The following is a 15,359-nucleotide window of genomic DNA, read 5'->3' on the forward strand; positions in this document are numbered from 1 at the left end:
CAACAGTCCATATTATTCAGTTTGAGTACTAAGCTCAAATAGCAGCCAAATATTTTTAAATTTTAAAAGAATCAATCTAACTATGTGTCTACATAAACTGACATAACTGTTCATTAGGTGTACAAGATAGTTATTCATTAAAAGAAAATGATCTACACTTAAATGTTTAAATTGATGTTCAGCTTCATAGATTGGACAAGATTAATATGTGAAGGCACTCATTTAATTGACTGTGATATCTCTGTTTTAGTGCAGCTTCAACACATCTCTGTTTTCCACTGAGACAGCATTTTCGGAGGAGTATTTCTGAGCACACAGACCAAAATCATGATGACAGCAAAGCTGCAGCTTGAGGGGTTGCCAACCCTTTGAAGATAACATCAATGTGCATCCAAAAGCACATATAAGAAAGACAGTTGAAATCTTAGAAATACAAAATAGAGATGTGTATATCTGCAGTATATAATGTATCTGCTGAAGGGATCTACTTCTATCAGAGCTGAACAGAACTGGAATAAAATGGAAATGAAGCTCCCGCCAGCAGGGAGCCCATGCAAATATGCACGAAGTATCGACTTAGATGCAAAGTGGATAAGCTTTTTACTCAACACCAATACAGGCGAGCACTGAGATGTAGCCAGAGGAGGAATTTAAAAATAGGAAATAATATGGCACAAACCATTTGGAGGAACTGGCAGATTAATGCTACATGGGCATACACACAGTAGTTTGGTATTTTTTTAAAACCCATAAATCTAAAAGAATGATTTCCCCCACCCATTTTTTTTTTAATTACTGTGATTATTATGTGTGAGATTCTTCACTTTGGACTGTCTGAGCTTTTTTCTCTACATAAACTTGACAGTTAACAGGATTAGAAATATTTACCCAACACACTGTTTTGCCATCACAGATGGAGTGAGAGTTTACCCAGCATAACACCAACATAAAACATAAAAAAAGCTACAATTAGGAGCCACTTCAAAGATAGTGACTCTGGAGTTTGCAGCGTGAAAGGTCCAAAACATTGTGCTGCACATCTTTATCCTTTATCTCAGTCTCTCTCTTGAAATGCAGACTATAACCTGCCGTACCAGCTGTTCTTGTGCAGCCACACTTCCCCCAAGCACCCAGTTAACAAAAAAGACAGATACATCTTGACATGTTAATCATTCTCGGGTCGAAATCGCTGCCTCGATAGAGACTTGAGGACAATTTTTGTTCACAAGTATGTATGTGTGAGAGAAAGAGAAAATAAGTGTTTAGGATTTTTTCTCCTACCTCTTGGCTGAGGAGTCCACAGTCAGGTTCATCTTGGTGTCAGACTGTCCTGTCCTGTAAGTATGGAAATGTTGCTAGTTATAGGAATATTCAAACAAATAATTAGGTAATCTCACAAAAAATGCAAATTGAAGAATTGTGGGCTTTAGGAAATTGTGATAGCTATTTGTCACTATTTTCTGACATTTATAAACCAAACAATGAATCAAGAAAATAATCAACCTATTCATTAATAATGAAAATACTCCCAAATTGCAGCCCCACAATAATCTTCTAACAATATTTAGGAAGCAGATCAAGATGTTTTTCAATAATTCACAAAAGAAGGCAAAAACAATGGTGCTTTAAATACTAACATCCAATTCAGATAAACAGTTTGGGTGTGTTTGTTTTTAAAGAGAAATTACAAAAGCTATTTTTTAATAATCAAAATTGCCAATCAATTTTATGTCAGTGAATAAAATGACTTGTCGTTGCAGTTTTGCAATGTAGTCTTGCAATGCATACATATTAGACATATACAGTAATTTACTGTAAATACATTACTGTGTATTTTAACATAAATAAATACATAATGCATGAGCAAGAGATATTTTTAAATGGTCATGAATCAATTGATCCTCACTGATCTAACAGCTGAAGACTTGACTAAATATCTGCAGTTTGGTGATTTTGGCCTATGTGTGATTGAATGTTTTCATTTAGACTCTGCAGCTGTACACAACTTCAGATCACTATTGTGGTTTTCTAGCTCACATGAAGATTGTTGATTTGACTCGCAGCCATTTACATACAGTTAAGTTAATTACTATAACTGCAGAGGAGAAAATTATTGTGCAAAATTAAACAATGCCCCTGATGCCAAATCAAAAACCAACAATAAATCAAAGCCTCATTAAGATAGTTAATCAAAGTGATTAATTAAAGATGAAAGTAACCTAGTTGCAACCTGCCCTGTGATACCCGATGACCAACGTGACCACAGAGAGGAAACGAGTCTCTGACCCAGTCTCGACAAGATTTTAAAGAGTTTAACTCAAGACGCTTTTTGCAAGCCTTTTCATTGAGTTGTATTAGTGATCACTGTGCCGTCACTCCTGAGCCTCTTCCATATCTTATCTATAACAGTGTGCTATGAGGTGAAACTTGGATTTAAGTCACAGGTTGTTTCCGTCTACTGTTATTGGGTCTACTCTGCATGTATCAGTGAGTTCGGTTGGCCTTGCTGTGTCCTATGCCGCCCTCTTGTGCACAAAAATGGAAAAACATCAATCACAATCAACTAAACTAAAATCCTTTTTGCCTCTGGGACATTTTTTTCATGTTGGCTGATTTAGAAAATATTTTGTATACATGTATAATTGTGTTTCCCAAAACAATAGTTCACTTACACAGGTGTTTTAGATTTACTTACAGACTCTGCTTGATTGACATGTCCTTAATGTTATTTTTGTTGCATCTGGAACACTTAAAAAGTCCTAAATGCAGGTGATTACTGGAATAAACGATTATTATGATATAATTATTCTGCCAGTTATAATTTCATTTCACTGATTTATTTATTTTTCTATAAAATTTCCAATATAATTTCCCATGGCCAAAGACTACACATAACAACTCCTGGTTTCATTCAATCTACAATCCGAAGCACAAATATAGTCAAATTTACTACCATATACGACATGGAAGCACAAAATCCTCTCATTGGAGGAGATTAAAACAGCAAATGTTTTGCATTTATGCTGGAAAAATGACTGATTGCTGATTAATTTTCCATCTGTCGTCTATTGTTTCAGCCCTCGGGGTAATTCCTAGCAAAGCTCCAGACATCTCCACATTACTAGAGAACTAATTAACTAAAAACACCTGTGTATTTGTGCAGACAACGGGATTTTTTTCTTGAGCAGGACAGAGTACCTACTTGATTTGTGAAAAATGAAAATATATGTTATTTGCACATTGTACATTAACTACATTAAATACTGCAACTTACCACAAACTAAACATATTTATTATTGACTTCTTGAGAACACTTGAAAACGTGCACCTGACAGCTAAATGTGGTTTTGAATGTCAGGGGGCAACAAAACAACAATACGATAAACTGGGAATGTTCGCAAACAGTTCCCCATTTGGCATAAATAAACATTTTTGAATCTGAATCTAATTATTTCAGCAAATATATCCTCAGGAATTGAGAAATACATAAAACTGCTATAAAGATCGAGCCTCAAAGTCATAATAGGAGTCAAACTGACCTGAGTTTTTTGAGGAAGTAGCACGAGCATTTCTGACTCTGCCGACAATAGTTGCGTCAATTTTGTTGCTGCGTGTAAAAGAAAATAGTAAACGTTTAACCGACCATTTTTTGCACGATCCCAACATTGTAGGTTAAACTATCACAAAGAATTCACGCTAAATGACACGTTATGTAAATTATATGTTGCTAATGTTAGCTTACAATATCAGCCAACTGTCACGTAAAGCGAGTGGGAGCTACGTCACCGGTTCAAAAGCCCTCGAGGGACACATTTATTTATTTATTTATTTATTTATTTATTTATTTATCAAGTTACTTTCTGACCTGAATAGACCTGTGACATTAGTACCAAAGTAATAACTAGCTAAAAAATCTTTAGGTCAGTTACCCGCTTTTTTGCTTCTCTTCCTTGTTGTTTTTTGGGCGGAAGTTGCTGCTTGTTTACGTCCTCGCGGTGATGTGCACGCTCAAAATGTCAACAGTCAAAACGCGGCACTTTCAAATTTAAGGTAGGCTGTCATGTCCAGTTCAGTACATATGTATAATTAATTAAATTGTAGATTTTATGTTTCTGTCTAAAAAGGCTGTATAAAAGAGTATAACGCCATTATATTTATCGATAAAAAAAACGCCCGCCTTCGCTAGTTAGCTAGCTAGTGACGTTACCTAGCAGCAAACACAGCTAGCTAACGTTAGCCGACTTTGACCGTAGACGTTCAGGCTCAAACGGCAGCAACATTACACTCACAAAACAGCTAATTACTCATTTTATCACTCTAATGTCAGCCACGTTGACATACCAGATAGACGTGAGAGGTTTAAACATCCTCTGTTGTGTTTGTCACAGGTGACAGCTAGCTTCGTTGATCCAAATGATGTTCTACACTCAACTCTTCACGTCTAAGCGAGGGCCTCTGGCCAAAATTTGGCTGGCAGCGCACTGGGAAAGGAAACTCACAAAGGCCCATGTCTTTGAATGTAATTTAGAAACAACCATCCGAGACATAATTTCACCAAAGGTAAAATAATAATAATTATTAAAAAATAAAATAAGTCAAAACACACCCAATACACCACAGTGTAATAATTTACACCTACGGTACAAGTGTTGTCTGACATTGTGTTTGATTTTTGTAGATGAAAATTGGTTTGCGGACATCTGGTCATCTGCTCATTGGTGTGGTCAGGATTTACTCCAAGAAAGCAAAGTATCTCCTTGCAGACTGCAGTGAAGCCCTGGTTAAAATTAAAATAGGATTCAGGCCAGGTAACACATTGTATTTGTTTTGTCAGTGTCAACAATTGTTAAACCCTTTGAAGATTGAGAAAACTGGCATGATTTCTTTCAAAACCATGGAAGGAAGCCAATCAGCAACCTAACAGGAAATGACCTAAAATATAGCAAGACATTAGTAAAAAGTTACAAGAAATTCCAGAAAATAAGAATAATAAAAAGAAGAAGAACAGGAAATAAAAAACAGGAAATGACCTGGGAAAAGTGCTAAAATAAAATATAAATAAATAAAATATAATTTACTGTAATCTAATTTTAAATATATACATGTAGTAAATATTAATACAATTTTCTTGATATTTTTCCCTAGTTATTTGATGATTTTCTAATGATTGTCCTGCTCTATTTTTTTAAAGCTATTTTTTATAGAATTTCCTTGTCACCTTTTACTATTTTTTACAATTTGTGGAATATTTCATGCCAAGTTCCTCATTGCCTTTTTTCCCCATGTTTTCAGAAGAAGTCAAACCATATTTGCTCACGTTTCAAAGGTTTAAATGCTTGTCTGAAGGTAGGACAAGAAAACTGATGTTGATCCAGGATTAAAAGGGTGAAATTATAGTGACAAATAATGCACCAGTGACTCTATTGGACTGGCTGAAATGTTACATATGGCTGCGGCTGAGGTAGGGAAGTGACACTTAGCGCCAGCTACTACATGCATTCATTAAAGGAAAAAAGATAGCAACAGCACCGCAAACAACATCCTGCAAAATAATCATTAAGTTGAATCAATACAATCAATTAGCAAGGTGTACCTAATAAATAGGCAACCGGTGGTGAATGAAGTACCATACACAAGCCATACACAAAAAAAGCCATACACAAGTTAAAGTACAGATTTGAAGTTAGAGTCGCCTATTAGAATATTACTTAAGTAAAATCTTAAGTATCTAATGTTTATTGTACCAATATTAATTAATTTAATAATATTAAATAGACTTAAGTATTGAAAGTAGAAGTACAAGTAAACCCTGTAAACAAAAAGCAAGTAGTCAGAAATGTAAGAATTCTGAAGTTTGTTTTTTCGTAACATAAACCACCTTAAAATAGAGCACTTGTTACACTTAAAGAAAATCTTAATTTAAAAAAAAAAAATTACAACTTAAAGGAAATAAAATCCCATTTTTCCTTCCCCTCAATGCCTCCAATTGTCTGTTCGTCCCCTCGTCCCTTCTTCCCCTCACTCCTTATTTTGTATTAAGTAATTAAAATGAGGTCAACCACCAGAGGGTGACATTGACTTGATTATTTAACCGTAATTTTGGAGGAGGGAAGGAGCTCAGTGCAAGAATGTTACATTCATATTTTGTTTCTCCCACTTGAAACATTGCACATACTTCACAGTCCTACAGGACAGAGGCAGAATTTAGGCATATAATTCTGCAGCTATCACACACCTAACAGGGGTTTAAGATGAAAAATCTCTGAATTCATATGTTATGTTAACTCAGTTGATAAGAAGTTACATGTAAAATCCTTAAGACAGATTCAGAAATTTCAGATGTCAAATTGATCTCTCAGTGCCTGTGAAAGTTCCCAAGAAATACCTTTTGAGTTAAATCCTTCGTTGGGTGCTGTTTTTATCTATTTTAGTTTTAAATTCAGTCCAATTTGGTAATATTTGCCCTGTTTTTCTCTCAACACACCAGATCAGACAGATCTGCCTGTGGGGGGGCTCGAGGCAGCACATAAAGCAATTACCTTGACTGAAGATTTCTCTGCCTTTGATTCGGAGGTGCCACAGCCAAGGTGACATTTTGTCCTCTTCTCAGACAATTCCCAACCGGACATTTATGTACTGTAGGTTTCTTTGAGAATTGTCACTCAAGTTTTTTTTTTTGCAAATGTAATGCAAAAAAATGTTAAGCTTCTAAGACTATCATTTGAAACATAGATCTATTTTAATCCATTTTATTTACAAAGCAAGTCTGAAAGCAAGGCTAACTGTTTGTCATTTGGATCACCCATTTTTTCTTTAAGCCTGATAAATAAGCACTCTGTCTGTCCATGCTCTGTTCTCTTCATACTGGGACACCAGTAACGTAGATGTCGTGGACGACTTTTCACTTAACCAGTGTCGACGAGAGGAAATCACATTGAAAGAGGATTTTGGAAATGGCTTTCTGAGCTTGGATTTTGGTAAGAACCAGTTTGTTATACCTTATTATATGTGAGCTATTATCCTTGTTAGTGTGGAGCGTTTTGATATATTCATCATCAGTTTATTCCTGCCACTTCCAATTATGATTAATTTAGGTCCTTAGTAAATACTTGCCAGCACACTAAATTCACAGCAGAAAATAGTCCTTCCTGGATAAACTATTCACCCCTGATTGAGTTACATTTAGTGAGAACTACAGTGTTTTTCATAAACCAGTTTTGATATGAAATTATATCTTTGTGTTCTGCTTTCTAAGATTTACATCTGCAGCAATGAACGATTTCCACAGACAAGATAGGAAAGTTGGAATGTATTTTGAGACAGACTAATGCATTGCTAGTTTTGGTCTGTTCATGGGATTTGTTGACAGTAATAAAAAATATATAACATCACCTTCCTCCTTTACAGCACGACTTTCTGTGCAGAGCTGACATCTCATACTGACTTTTTCAATTTTTCCCCTCCTTTTGTGTGCTCTGATGGGTAGGAGAGGAGTCTCAGAGCCACCAGACTGGGCTGCTGGATATGAGCTTCCAGAGCTTGGCTCAACATGAAGACGCTTTTGGGGATGAGGATAAAGGATTAGACCTACTCGGTAGTGACTGCGAATTGATCAGAATAAGTTTATGCCGTATTTTAGTCTCAAGCACATCTTGCACTAAAAAAAGCAGTCCTATTTTTTTGGCGTGCTTAACTGTTGATAACAGTTCACTTTAACCTTTTGCCACATGTCTCAAAATGCATTAAATTCATTAATCTCAGAATAAGACCTTACTTGGCAATAAAATGTCTTGAATCAATCTTTCAAAAATGCTGATACACAAAACATCAACACAAAGCCTTTTTTTGTGACTTTGCATGGTAAATCTCAAAATAATTGCTAACACACATATATATATATATATATATATATATATATATTTTTTTTTTTTTTTTTTTTCAATCATTTACAGAATGGCTCTTGCATTAACATCACAACAACACTCATATTTCGTTTACAGCCAGGATGCTCAGCGCAGTGGATCCACTGTTTGTTAGCTAGCTTTGACTCTACCCTGGACAACATGGGGAGCAGCACATTTAATCAAACTGGCAATCTGACCAAGATTGTAAAAGGCAATGCTTACATGGCTCAAACTTGGCATTATGAGAAACAAGACTGGAAACTTAAATGCAAAGTCAGAAACCCTAAATTACAAAAAAGGTAAAAAAGGTATTTTTCAAAAACAGAAGTTTTATGTTACAATAAACATTTAGGCAAAATGATCCCTAAACCTAAGTAACTGATGTTGGTTCAGGCCTTTTTTTTTTTTTTTTTACATAAAATTGCTATTAAAAAGGCCTTAAAACTGTTAAATCTACTTACCTCAAGATTTTGGAACCCTGAATCTATAATGCCTTTTCCAAAGGAAAACAGTAATATGAAGTTATCATTTTGGGACAGAAGAAACCAGATTAGTTTCTTGATGTAGTGTCAGTAATGTTTATATGCATACACTAAAGTTAAAGGTGAACTAAAAGACCTGGGCAAACCCAATACGGCAGTTTCAATTCAGGGGGTGGATCATCCGAAATCAGCCCTTGTAGACCCATTATGTCATAGCACGCTTAAAAGGATTTTTCCACAGCTTGTTCTTTTTAATATGCGATGAATCAGGAGGGATTAAAGGAAAATTAAATGAAAGACATGGATATATTTAAAGTTAGTCTGGTACAAGTTTCCAGTCAAGTTCTTTTTTGCTGAAATGTCACAGTGTACTGTATACTGAATACTCACATGAAGGCATCCTGGAACTTGTCCCAGTTTCCTGGTGGCGTTTGCCGTTTGTCAGCAGTTTCAGAGCAGTAAACTAAACTATTGGACTTCACAAGTTCACTGGGAAAGCACACCATTCGATTTTGCATCCATGAAGCTCAACTGTCTTCTTTCACAAGGAAGCAGAAATTCAGCCTGAAAGGACGAGTGTTCATGGGCTGCGTCTTTGAAGGATTCAGCCTCTGAATTGGGACACAAAGAATAAATAGCATCTGAGACACAGTATGACCTGGCTGCTCATTAAATCACGATAACCAAATAGGAGAAAGATTCCCTTTGCAGTCATCCATCAGTCTTTGTAGCAAGAAAATCCCACTTTTGTGACAGGTTACTTTCAGATACTAAAACTATCTACTGTAAGTCTTTCTTCTTTTTGTGTCAGTGGTGATTATTTTGCTGTTTTTTAAACAAAATTAAAGACTGATTTTTTTATTTCTAATAACCCTGTAGACTTTCTGACAAACTCCAGTGATAACGCTGAGTCCACATACTTCATCTCAGAAGAGCCTCCAAATGAAAATCCAGAGATCTCAGCACCAAATGATCAACAAGGTAATAATTCATCATGATAAATATTTAACAGCACATTAGTCGTTCACATGCTTTTTTAAATCTTCTTTTAACATTAATGTAAAGCACTTGAAGAGCTGCTTAATAGTGGTAATAATCATCAGTGCTGTGCCTGTATTTTCCACTGGGCTGTTGTTTTGTTTGATGCAACAGCCGCACCATGTTTTGTTCATCAACAGAGTACATTTGCATTCAGATTTATTCTAAAACTCAAAATAGCCTCCACATGTTTTCCAGATGCTGATAGAACAGAGATGGAGACCCCTTCGATGAATGAGACCACCCTGGTCGCTAACGAGGAGGAGGCGTTTGCTCTTGAACCTGTGGCCATCACTCGTAGGCACAACTAAACAACTCTCACACACTGTTCCTTCAGCTCACAGATGTACTGAATATCACCAAAGTATAAACTGAGCTGCTACCAAAAAAACTGGCATCACAGCCCCTGAAACTCCACTATTATAATACTGAACATTGCTATACAAAGAGAGCAAAACCAGAAACTTCCATGGTTGGGTAGTAACAGATTACATGTCATCAGGATTAGGTGATTACAAAAATTAAGTAACTATAATAAGATCAGATTGCATTTGTGAAAGAATGTGTAATGAGATTAGAGTTGCACTATCAATGATTACGTGATTACATTCTTGATTATGTCTATAAATTATGGCAATGTTAAAATTTCTGAAACTTTTTTTCATAATTAATCATGCTCTAGTAACACTTGCAAAGCATGTCTGATTTACAGTGTTTCTAAGACAAGTGCTTCACTTCACGGGAAACCTGGTGGGAGAGAAATGAACGTCACCGAGTCAGGATGGGAGGTTCAAACAACAGCAATCCCTCCAAAAACAGCTCAACAGTATTGGCAATATCGCCGACACTTCCACTTCAAACATTTGGATGTTGTACAGTAGCCACAGTACCCCTGTAGATTTCTGTCAATAAAGTTTTTAAAGGTTAAAGATAATTCAATTTGACATTTTAACTGTAAATGCTGAACATGCAAAGTGTATTACATTTTGAGATTTTTAAAGATAAAATATAATTGTCTTTGAATTCAATTTTTCCTAAGTGCATCCATTTTTAGTATAAGATGCAATATTTTAAAAGCTTGATTTTGAACTAACCCAGAGGTATTCAGATTTGATTTTTTTTTTAAATCCATTGGATTACGTGTTTTATTTCACAAATTGCCATGTAATTTGTATCCGGTAACTGACTACATATAAAGTAATCTGACCCAACCCTGAAAACAGTTGACCGGATGTTCGTTCCGTCTCAAACATACAGTCAGCTCTCAGTACTTAATGCAACAAAACAAGCGTTCTCGGGACTCTCTGCTTATTCTTTACAGCAAATTCTGAACAGAAGAGGGGGAAGAGAAAGCGCAAGCTGGTTGTGGACCAGAAGAAAGAGCTGACCAATGATTCCATCAGAGAGCAGCTCTCCGACTGTTCAGATCTGGTTGCCCCTTTGGAAATCGCCCCACCGATTGTGCAGCTCATGCATTGGAAGGAGAGCAGCAGTGCAGACAAACTCTTTACACAACCATGTTCGACGATGGCAACTCCACAGATAAAACAGGTACATCAGGGTTCCTGTGGGTTCTTGGAAAAAGTCTTGAATTAATCAAAAAATATGGCCTTATTTGGCCTATTTCTTTCAAAAGTCTTAAAAATGCAAAAACGGGATGTAGGATTTTATGGTTTTTTTTTCTAACATAACATTTTAAAATCTCCAAATAATTGGTAATATGTATATTTTTAAAATTATTTACTGAATGCCACTTGCATGAACTGAACTCAAAATTGGCCCTAACCGTACATAACTGATGTTGGCTCTTACTTTGTTTTTTGTTTTTTTATCCCTTCAGTTTTGCTTATTATAAAATTGGTCTTAAATTTAATTCCAAATTGCTTTATTTAAAGTCTTCAATCTAAGTTGCCTTGCTGTAGAAGCCCTGTGCAATATTAAAATTAATAATTTCAAAAATTCAATAATTTTCAAAAATTAATATTATCATAAAAACAATTAATGTAAATAATTAGCATTGCATTTAAATTACTTATGTTACTGTTCAGTCTCATTTTGCTTTGTAGCTCTTTGCCAGGAGTATTTTCCAGATTAAATATAATGTGCATGAAGAGGTTGAGGCAATGCGCCAAGATGGACAAGAAGGTAGGAATTTTTTTTTATTTACAGTTCTTGCATATTCAAGCAGTGTGATTTCTTTGAGCTGTAATCTCTCTATTTTTAAGATATCACTTTGTTGTCCTCTGTTCTGCTTTCCTCTTCTCATCGTTCATACAAGGTCCTTGAAGTACTTGAATTCAACACTCAGAAATTCAAGTCTCAGATGTTTTTTTTTTCTTTTAATTGGTCCTTGAAAAAGGGCTTGAATATAATTGAGAGGAGAACAAAAATATACATTATGTTCTAAAAAGTATTAGCTCAATACTTCGAACTCAGAACGAAGAATGGCTGTGGTTGCAGTTATTTGCTAATGCTGTATGTGAACCAGTCGGGTTGGTAAACACCAGTAAAGAGTCGGCACCAGGATGTTTCGCTAACCTGAAAAACACTCACATCAGAGTAGCGTCAGCCATTGGTACAAGTTTTGAGCTGAAATTTGGCAATAAATAAGTAGCACTTAATTAATAATAAGCTGATTTTTGGCCCTTGTAGCATGTTTGTTCCATTTCTGAGTGTGCATGATTTTCTTGGTTGTGGAGAAAACAATTTCATCCAAAATGAGTGCTTGAAAAGTACTACAAAGTACTAGAAATTCCTGTCCTCCGTAATCTGTTTTTCTGTTTTTGTCTTGTATAGTTCAGAGGGACATCAGTGCCTTCACCACAGACATCAGTGTCGCAGATTCATCAGTGGATCCTGACAGAACTCACAACACCGATCTGACCGACCTTGATCACATGAATGACAACCAACAGGAGAATAATCCTGGGCTCGCACAAGTAAGCATTAGCATGTCAGGTGAAGAGCAGGATTTAAATGTCTTTTTTGATGCTCCGTCACCTTTTGACCTTTGGTTTATAATCTGTGTCTGTCAGGATGAAAACAGGTCGGACTTCACTCACCCAGAGCTTCCGTCAGATGACTACATGTTTGTCCATCCGTCTTATATGCAGCAGGAGACTCAGTCAACCTCCCTCCACACTCAGGTGCCTGTGAACGTGCACACACACACACACACACACACACATACACACAGTTAGAAATAGAAACAGGAAAGGGATTTCATCTCTGTCGGACTCCAGATTTCTGCTCTTATCTTTGGAATGAAAGTAAACGCATAATGGGTGGTCATCTGTAAAAATGGCTGGTACAGTAAACAAACAAGCTACTAATCTATCAGCATTTGACAGATGGCGGGCGTTAATTTCCCATGCTGCCTTGGAGATGTTCCCGGCTTCACTGACTGAAATGTGGTCCCTTTTCTAACCTGCAGTCTCTGCTGGACAGCCAGGACTTAGAGGAGAGTAAAGTAACCAGGCGCGCACAGAAGCTTCTGAACACTCTGAAAGTAAGGACCTAAAAATAAATGTTCAGTTGTCAGAATCACAGTTACACCAACTATCGTACATATTGTATGAAATATGTGTAAATATGTTTTAAAAAATATTGAGAAAACTTTTTTGTTTTTTTGACAATATTAACCTTGTGAAACTTTATATTAAAATATTTGCATGAGCTAAGACTTATACTTAAACTTGTACTGAACATGTTTGATTTTGTCCTACCGAAAGACTGACTTAGGACTGGGTTAATGACCACTTTACACCGATCGATCGTGATCACAGGAGTGCACCCCAAATAAACTAAAAGTCATGATTTTATTCTGACATTAGAAATTTGTGTGCAACAGTAAATTTGCTTGTGCTTGCAAGTGTTCAGATGTGAGGGCAGCATTAGGCAGTGTCTCTGCACTATTTTTAACACAAAATGGCAAATAAAAATCTGTTGTCACAGTGGACGGGCATTTAAAGGTGAGAAGGCTGAAACAGGATAAAGGACGATGTTGGGAAATTCAGTTCTCTGTGTGTGTGTGTGTGTGTGTGTGTGTGTGTGTGTGTGTGTGTGTGTGTGTGTGTGTGTGTGTGTGTGTGTGTGTGTGTGTGTGTGTGTGTGTTGTAGAGCCAGAGCAGCAGCACGTTCAGCCTGGAGGCACTCTGTGCGGGGGGCACTCGCTCACAGGCTGCAACCACCTTTTACTGTCTCCTGGTCCTGAACAAACAGAAAGCCCTTAACCTGCACCAGAGAGTACCCTATGAGGACATCCTGGTCACGCCTGGACCTACGTTCTACAAATAGTAAAACACAAAATCATTTCATAAAATTTAAAAAGAGTTGCAGTCGTGGTTCTACTCGATCTGCCTAGTTTTTGTTTGTATGTCTGTTTCTCAGGTCAAAATTAAACACACTCAAATAGGTTTCTGGGCTGAATGATAAAACGGCTCAAAAAAGTAAAAAAAAAAAAAATCACACAGTATGTTTGTGTGTGCATCGTAGTCTAATAAGTTGTTTTCTTTTGTTTGTGGGAAATTTGGACGTATCAGCGAAGGACCATTGTGTCTAAACCGGACTGTTTTCGTAAGGCCCCCCCTCCGATCTTTTAGGACTTTGGGTTTAGCAAGATTGATTTTCTGTTACTGATGTTTGGGATATGAAACTAATTTTATATATTCACCTATCATTCTTGTAAAGATATTTAATATTCTTGTTTGTTTCCTGCAGCTTAAATTAAGAAAAATGAAAATCACTTTTGTAGAGCACTGGGCAGTACCATGAGAAACAAATGGAGTGAACAGTGTTAAAAGACTCAATGAAAATGTAAATTATATTCAGAGAAAGCTAAATAATTTCTGTCAGGTCTGCAATTAATAGCAGGGGGAGAATAATAGTAGAGGCCATATGCTTAGAAGGTGTAGGAATAACTACACAAAACTGGACTTTAGTGACCTTCCCATTTATCAGTTCTTGGAGTTCATAATGTTAAAAATGTGTTGGGAATTTACAGTTTCAGTCATTTTAAAATGTTTTTCAGAAACTGTAAATATGTTCTTGTTTATGTCATTTGAATTGTATTAAAATGAATGCAGAAAAGGATATTAATGGTTTTAATGTATTTTATTTTGAAGGTCCAATGTGAAGGAACCCGAAACTTCTGTGTGCCAAGCGTGTAGGAGAATGACGGTGACGGCCGTGAAAACACAAACGGCCCCATGTATAGGCAGTGATTCTGGGCTAACATGGGAGAGGACCCGCTCCATATGTAGATAACATGAATGTGGAAAGAGAACTGGATACAGCACTTAAGGCGGGGCCCCCTTTCATTCTTTAAATTTGCTCAATGGTACATTGTTAGCCAATAGAGCAACGTCCAGTTTAGCCCTGCCAACTTGAACTGGGGAGAAAAATGATTCAACTGTGCAGCTCCTCTGGACTTTTGTTTAACCCTGCGAAAATGGATCATTGTAATGATTGAATTCAAGGCGAAAAAAAGTGTTTCCATAACAGTTTTGCGAAATATGGCTTTTTCAAATTGCCTGTTATACCACCTTATGTGAGCATAAAACTTTTTTGCGATAAAAGGAAGTTTTTTTTCCCGAAATTGTCATGTATTTTATATTCGCAATTAAATATGTGCAATTTAAGGGTTACTGGAAACCCACATATAGCTCAACACCACGAACGCCACGAGCCGATCCTATTTCGCACAGCTACACGATACATTCGGACAAACAGCTCAAAAACCTCCAAAAAAAAGCATCGGAAATATTGATTTTGAACTTAACTTAAGAAAACGGTCACACAATGTGCATGGAGTAAATCCAACACTGATACGAGGTATTCTGAGAGGCTACAGAATCGAGTCTGTTTAACCCGTTCCCTAAACCTCATGTAAACAGACCAAAGTGTTTCCTTCAGATGAAGCTGTGTGGCAGACCAC

At 36.5% G+C, this 15,359-nt stretch overlaps 2 protein-coding genes across 5 annotated transcripts in view; one reads left to right on the forward strand and one right to left on the reverse strand.

The window, feature by feature from the left end:
* The window catches only part of samd10a (sterile alpha motif domain containing 10a), an 80,165-nt gene that overhangs the window by 55,486 nt on the left and 9,320 nt on the right, over positions 1–15,359 (reverse strand). The window contains exons 3-5 of one of the 2 annotated variants that reach the window (XM_088081886.1): positions 12,487–12,574; positions 8,777–8,997; positions 1,282–1,335 (exon numbers count right to left, since the gene is read on the reverse strand). The gene's annotated coding sequence lies outside the window, so the exon portion shown is untranslated. Of the gene's footprint in view, positions 1–1,281; positions 1,336–4,638; positions 4,778–8,776; positions 8,998–12,486; positions 12,575–15,359 lie in introns of those variants that run through there. The other variant, XR_015777426.1, reaches the window with a different exon arrangement.
* rad21l1 (RAD21 cohesin complex component like 1) lies at positions 3,930–14,868 on the forward strand. 3 transcript variants are annotated; one of them, XM_088081883.1, is made up of 15 exons: positions 3,930–4,050; positions 4,389–4,560; positions 4,679–4,808; positions 6,488–6,587; positions 6,877–6,977; positions 7,487–7,594; positions 9,266–9,367; positions 9,605–9,721; positions 10,746–10,975; positions 11,491–11,569; positions 12,221–12,363; positions 12,460–12,570; positions 12,858–12,932; positions 13,544–13,719; positions 14,548–14,868. In XM_088081883.1, coding segments are annotated over exons 2-15 (1,620 nt in total). In that variant the 5' UTR covers positions 3,930–4,050; positions 4,389–4,413; the 3' UTR covers positions 14,549–14,868. The 3 variants fall into 3 exon arrangements, with proteins under 3 accessions (XP_087938009.1, XP_042347001.2, XP_087938010.1); XM_042491067.2 differs by lacking the exon at positions 14,548–14,868 and having other exon boundaries at positions 9,623–9,721; positions 13,544–14,428; XM_088081884.1 differs by lacking the exons at positions 13,544–13,719; positions 14,548–14,868 and having other exon boundaries at positions 12,775–12,909.

Source organism: Plectropomus leopardus, chromosome 9, assembly GCF_026936395.1.
Source record: "Plectropomus leopardus strain MGB_pleo_1.0 chromosome 9, ASM2693639v1, whole genome shotgun sequence".
In the NCBI taxonomy this organism is placed as follows: domain Eukaryota; kingdom Metazoa; phylum Chordata; class Actinopteri; order Perciformes; family Serranidae; genus Plectropomus; species Plectropomus leopardus.

Coding starts and splice junctions, on each gene's coding strand:
- rad21l1 (XM_088081883.1), top strand. CDS start 4,414: ATGATGTTCTACACTCAACTCTTCACGTCTAAGCGAGGGCCTCTGGCC. Junction 4,809..6,487: donor TAAAATAGGATTCAGGCCAG/GTAACACATTGT, acceptor TCAACACACCAG/ATCAGACAGATCTGCCTGTG. Junction 11,570..12,220: donor GCGCCAAGATGGACAAGAAG/GTAGGAATTTTT, acceptor TGTCTTGTATAG/TTCAGAGGGACATCAGTGCC.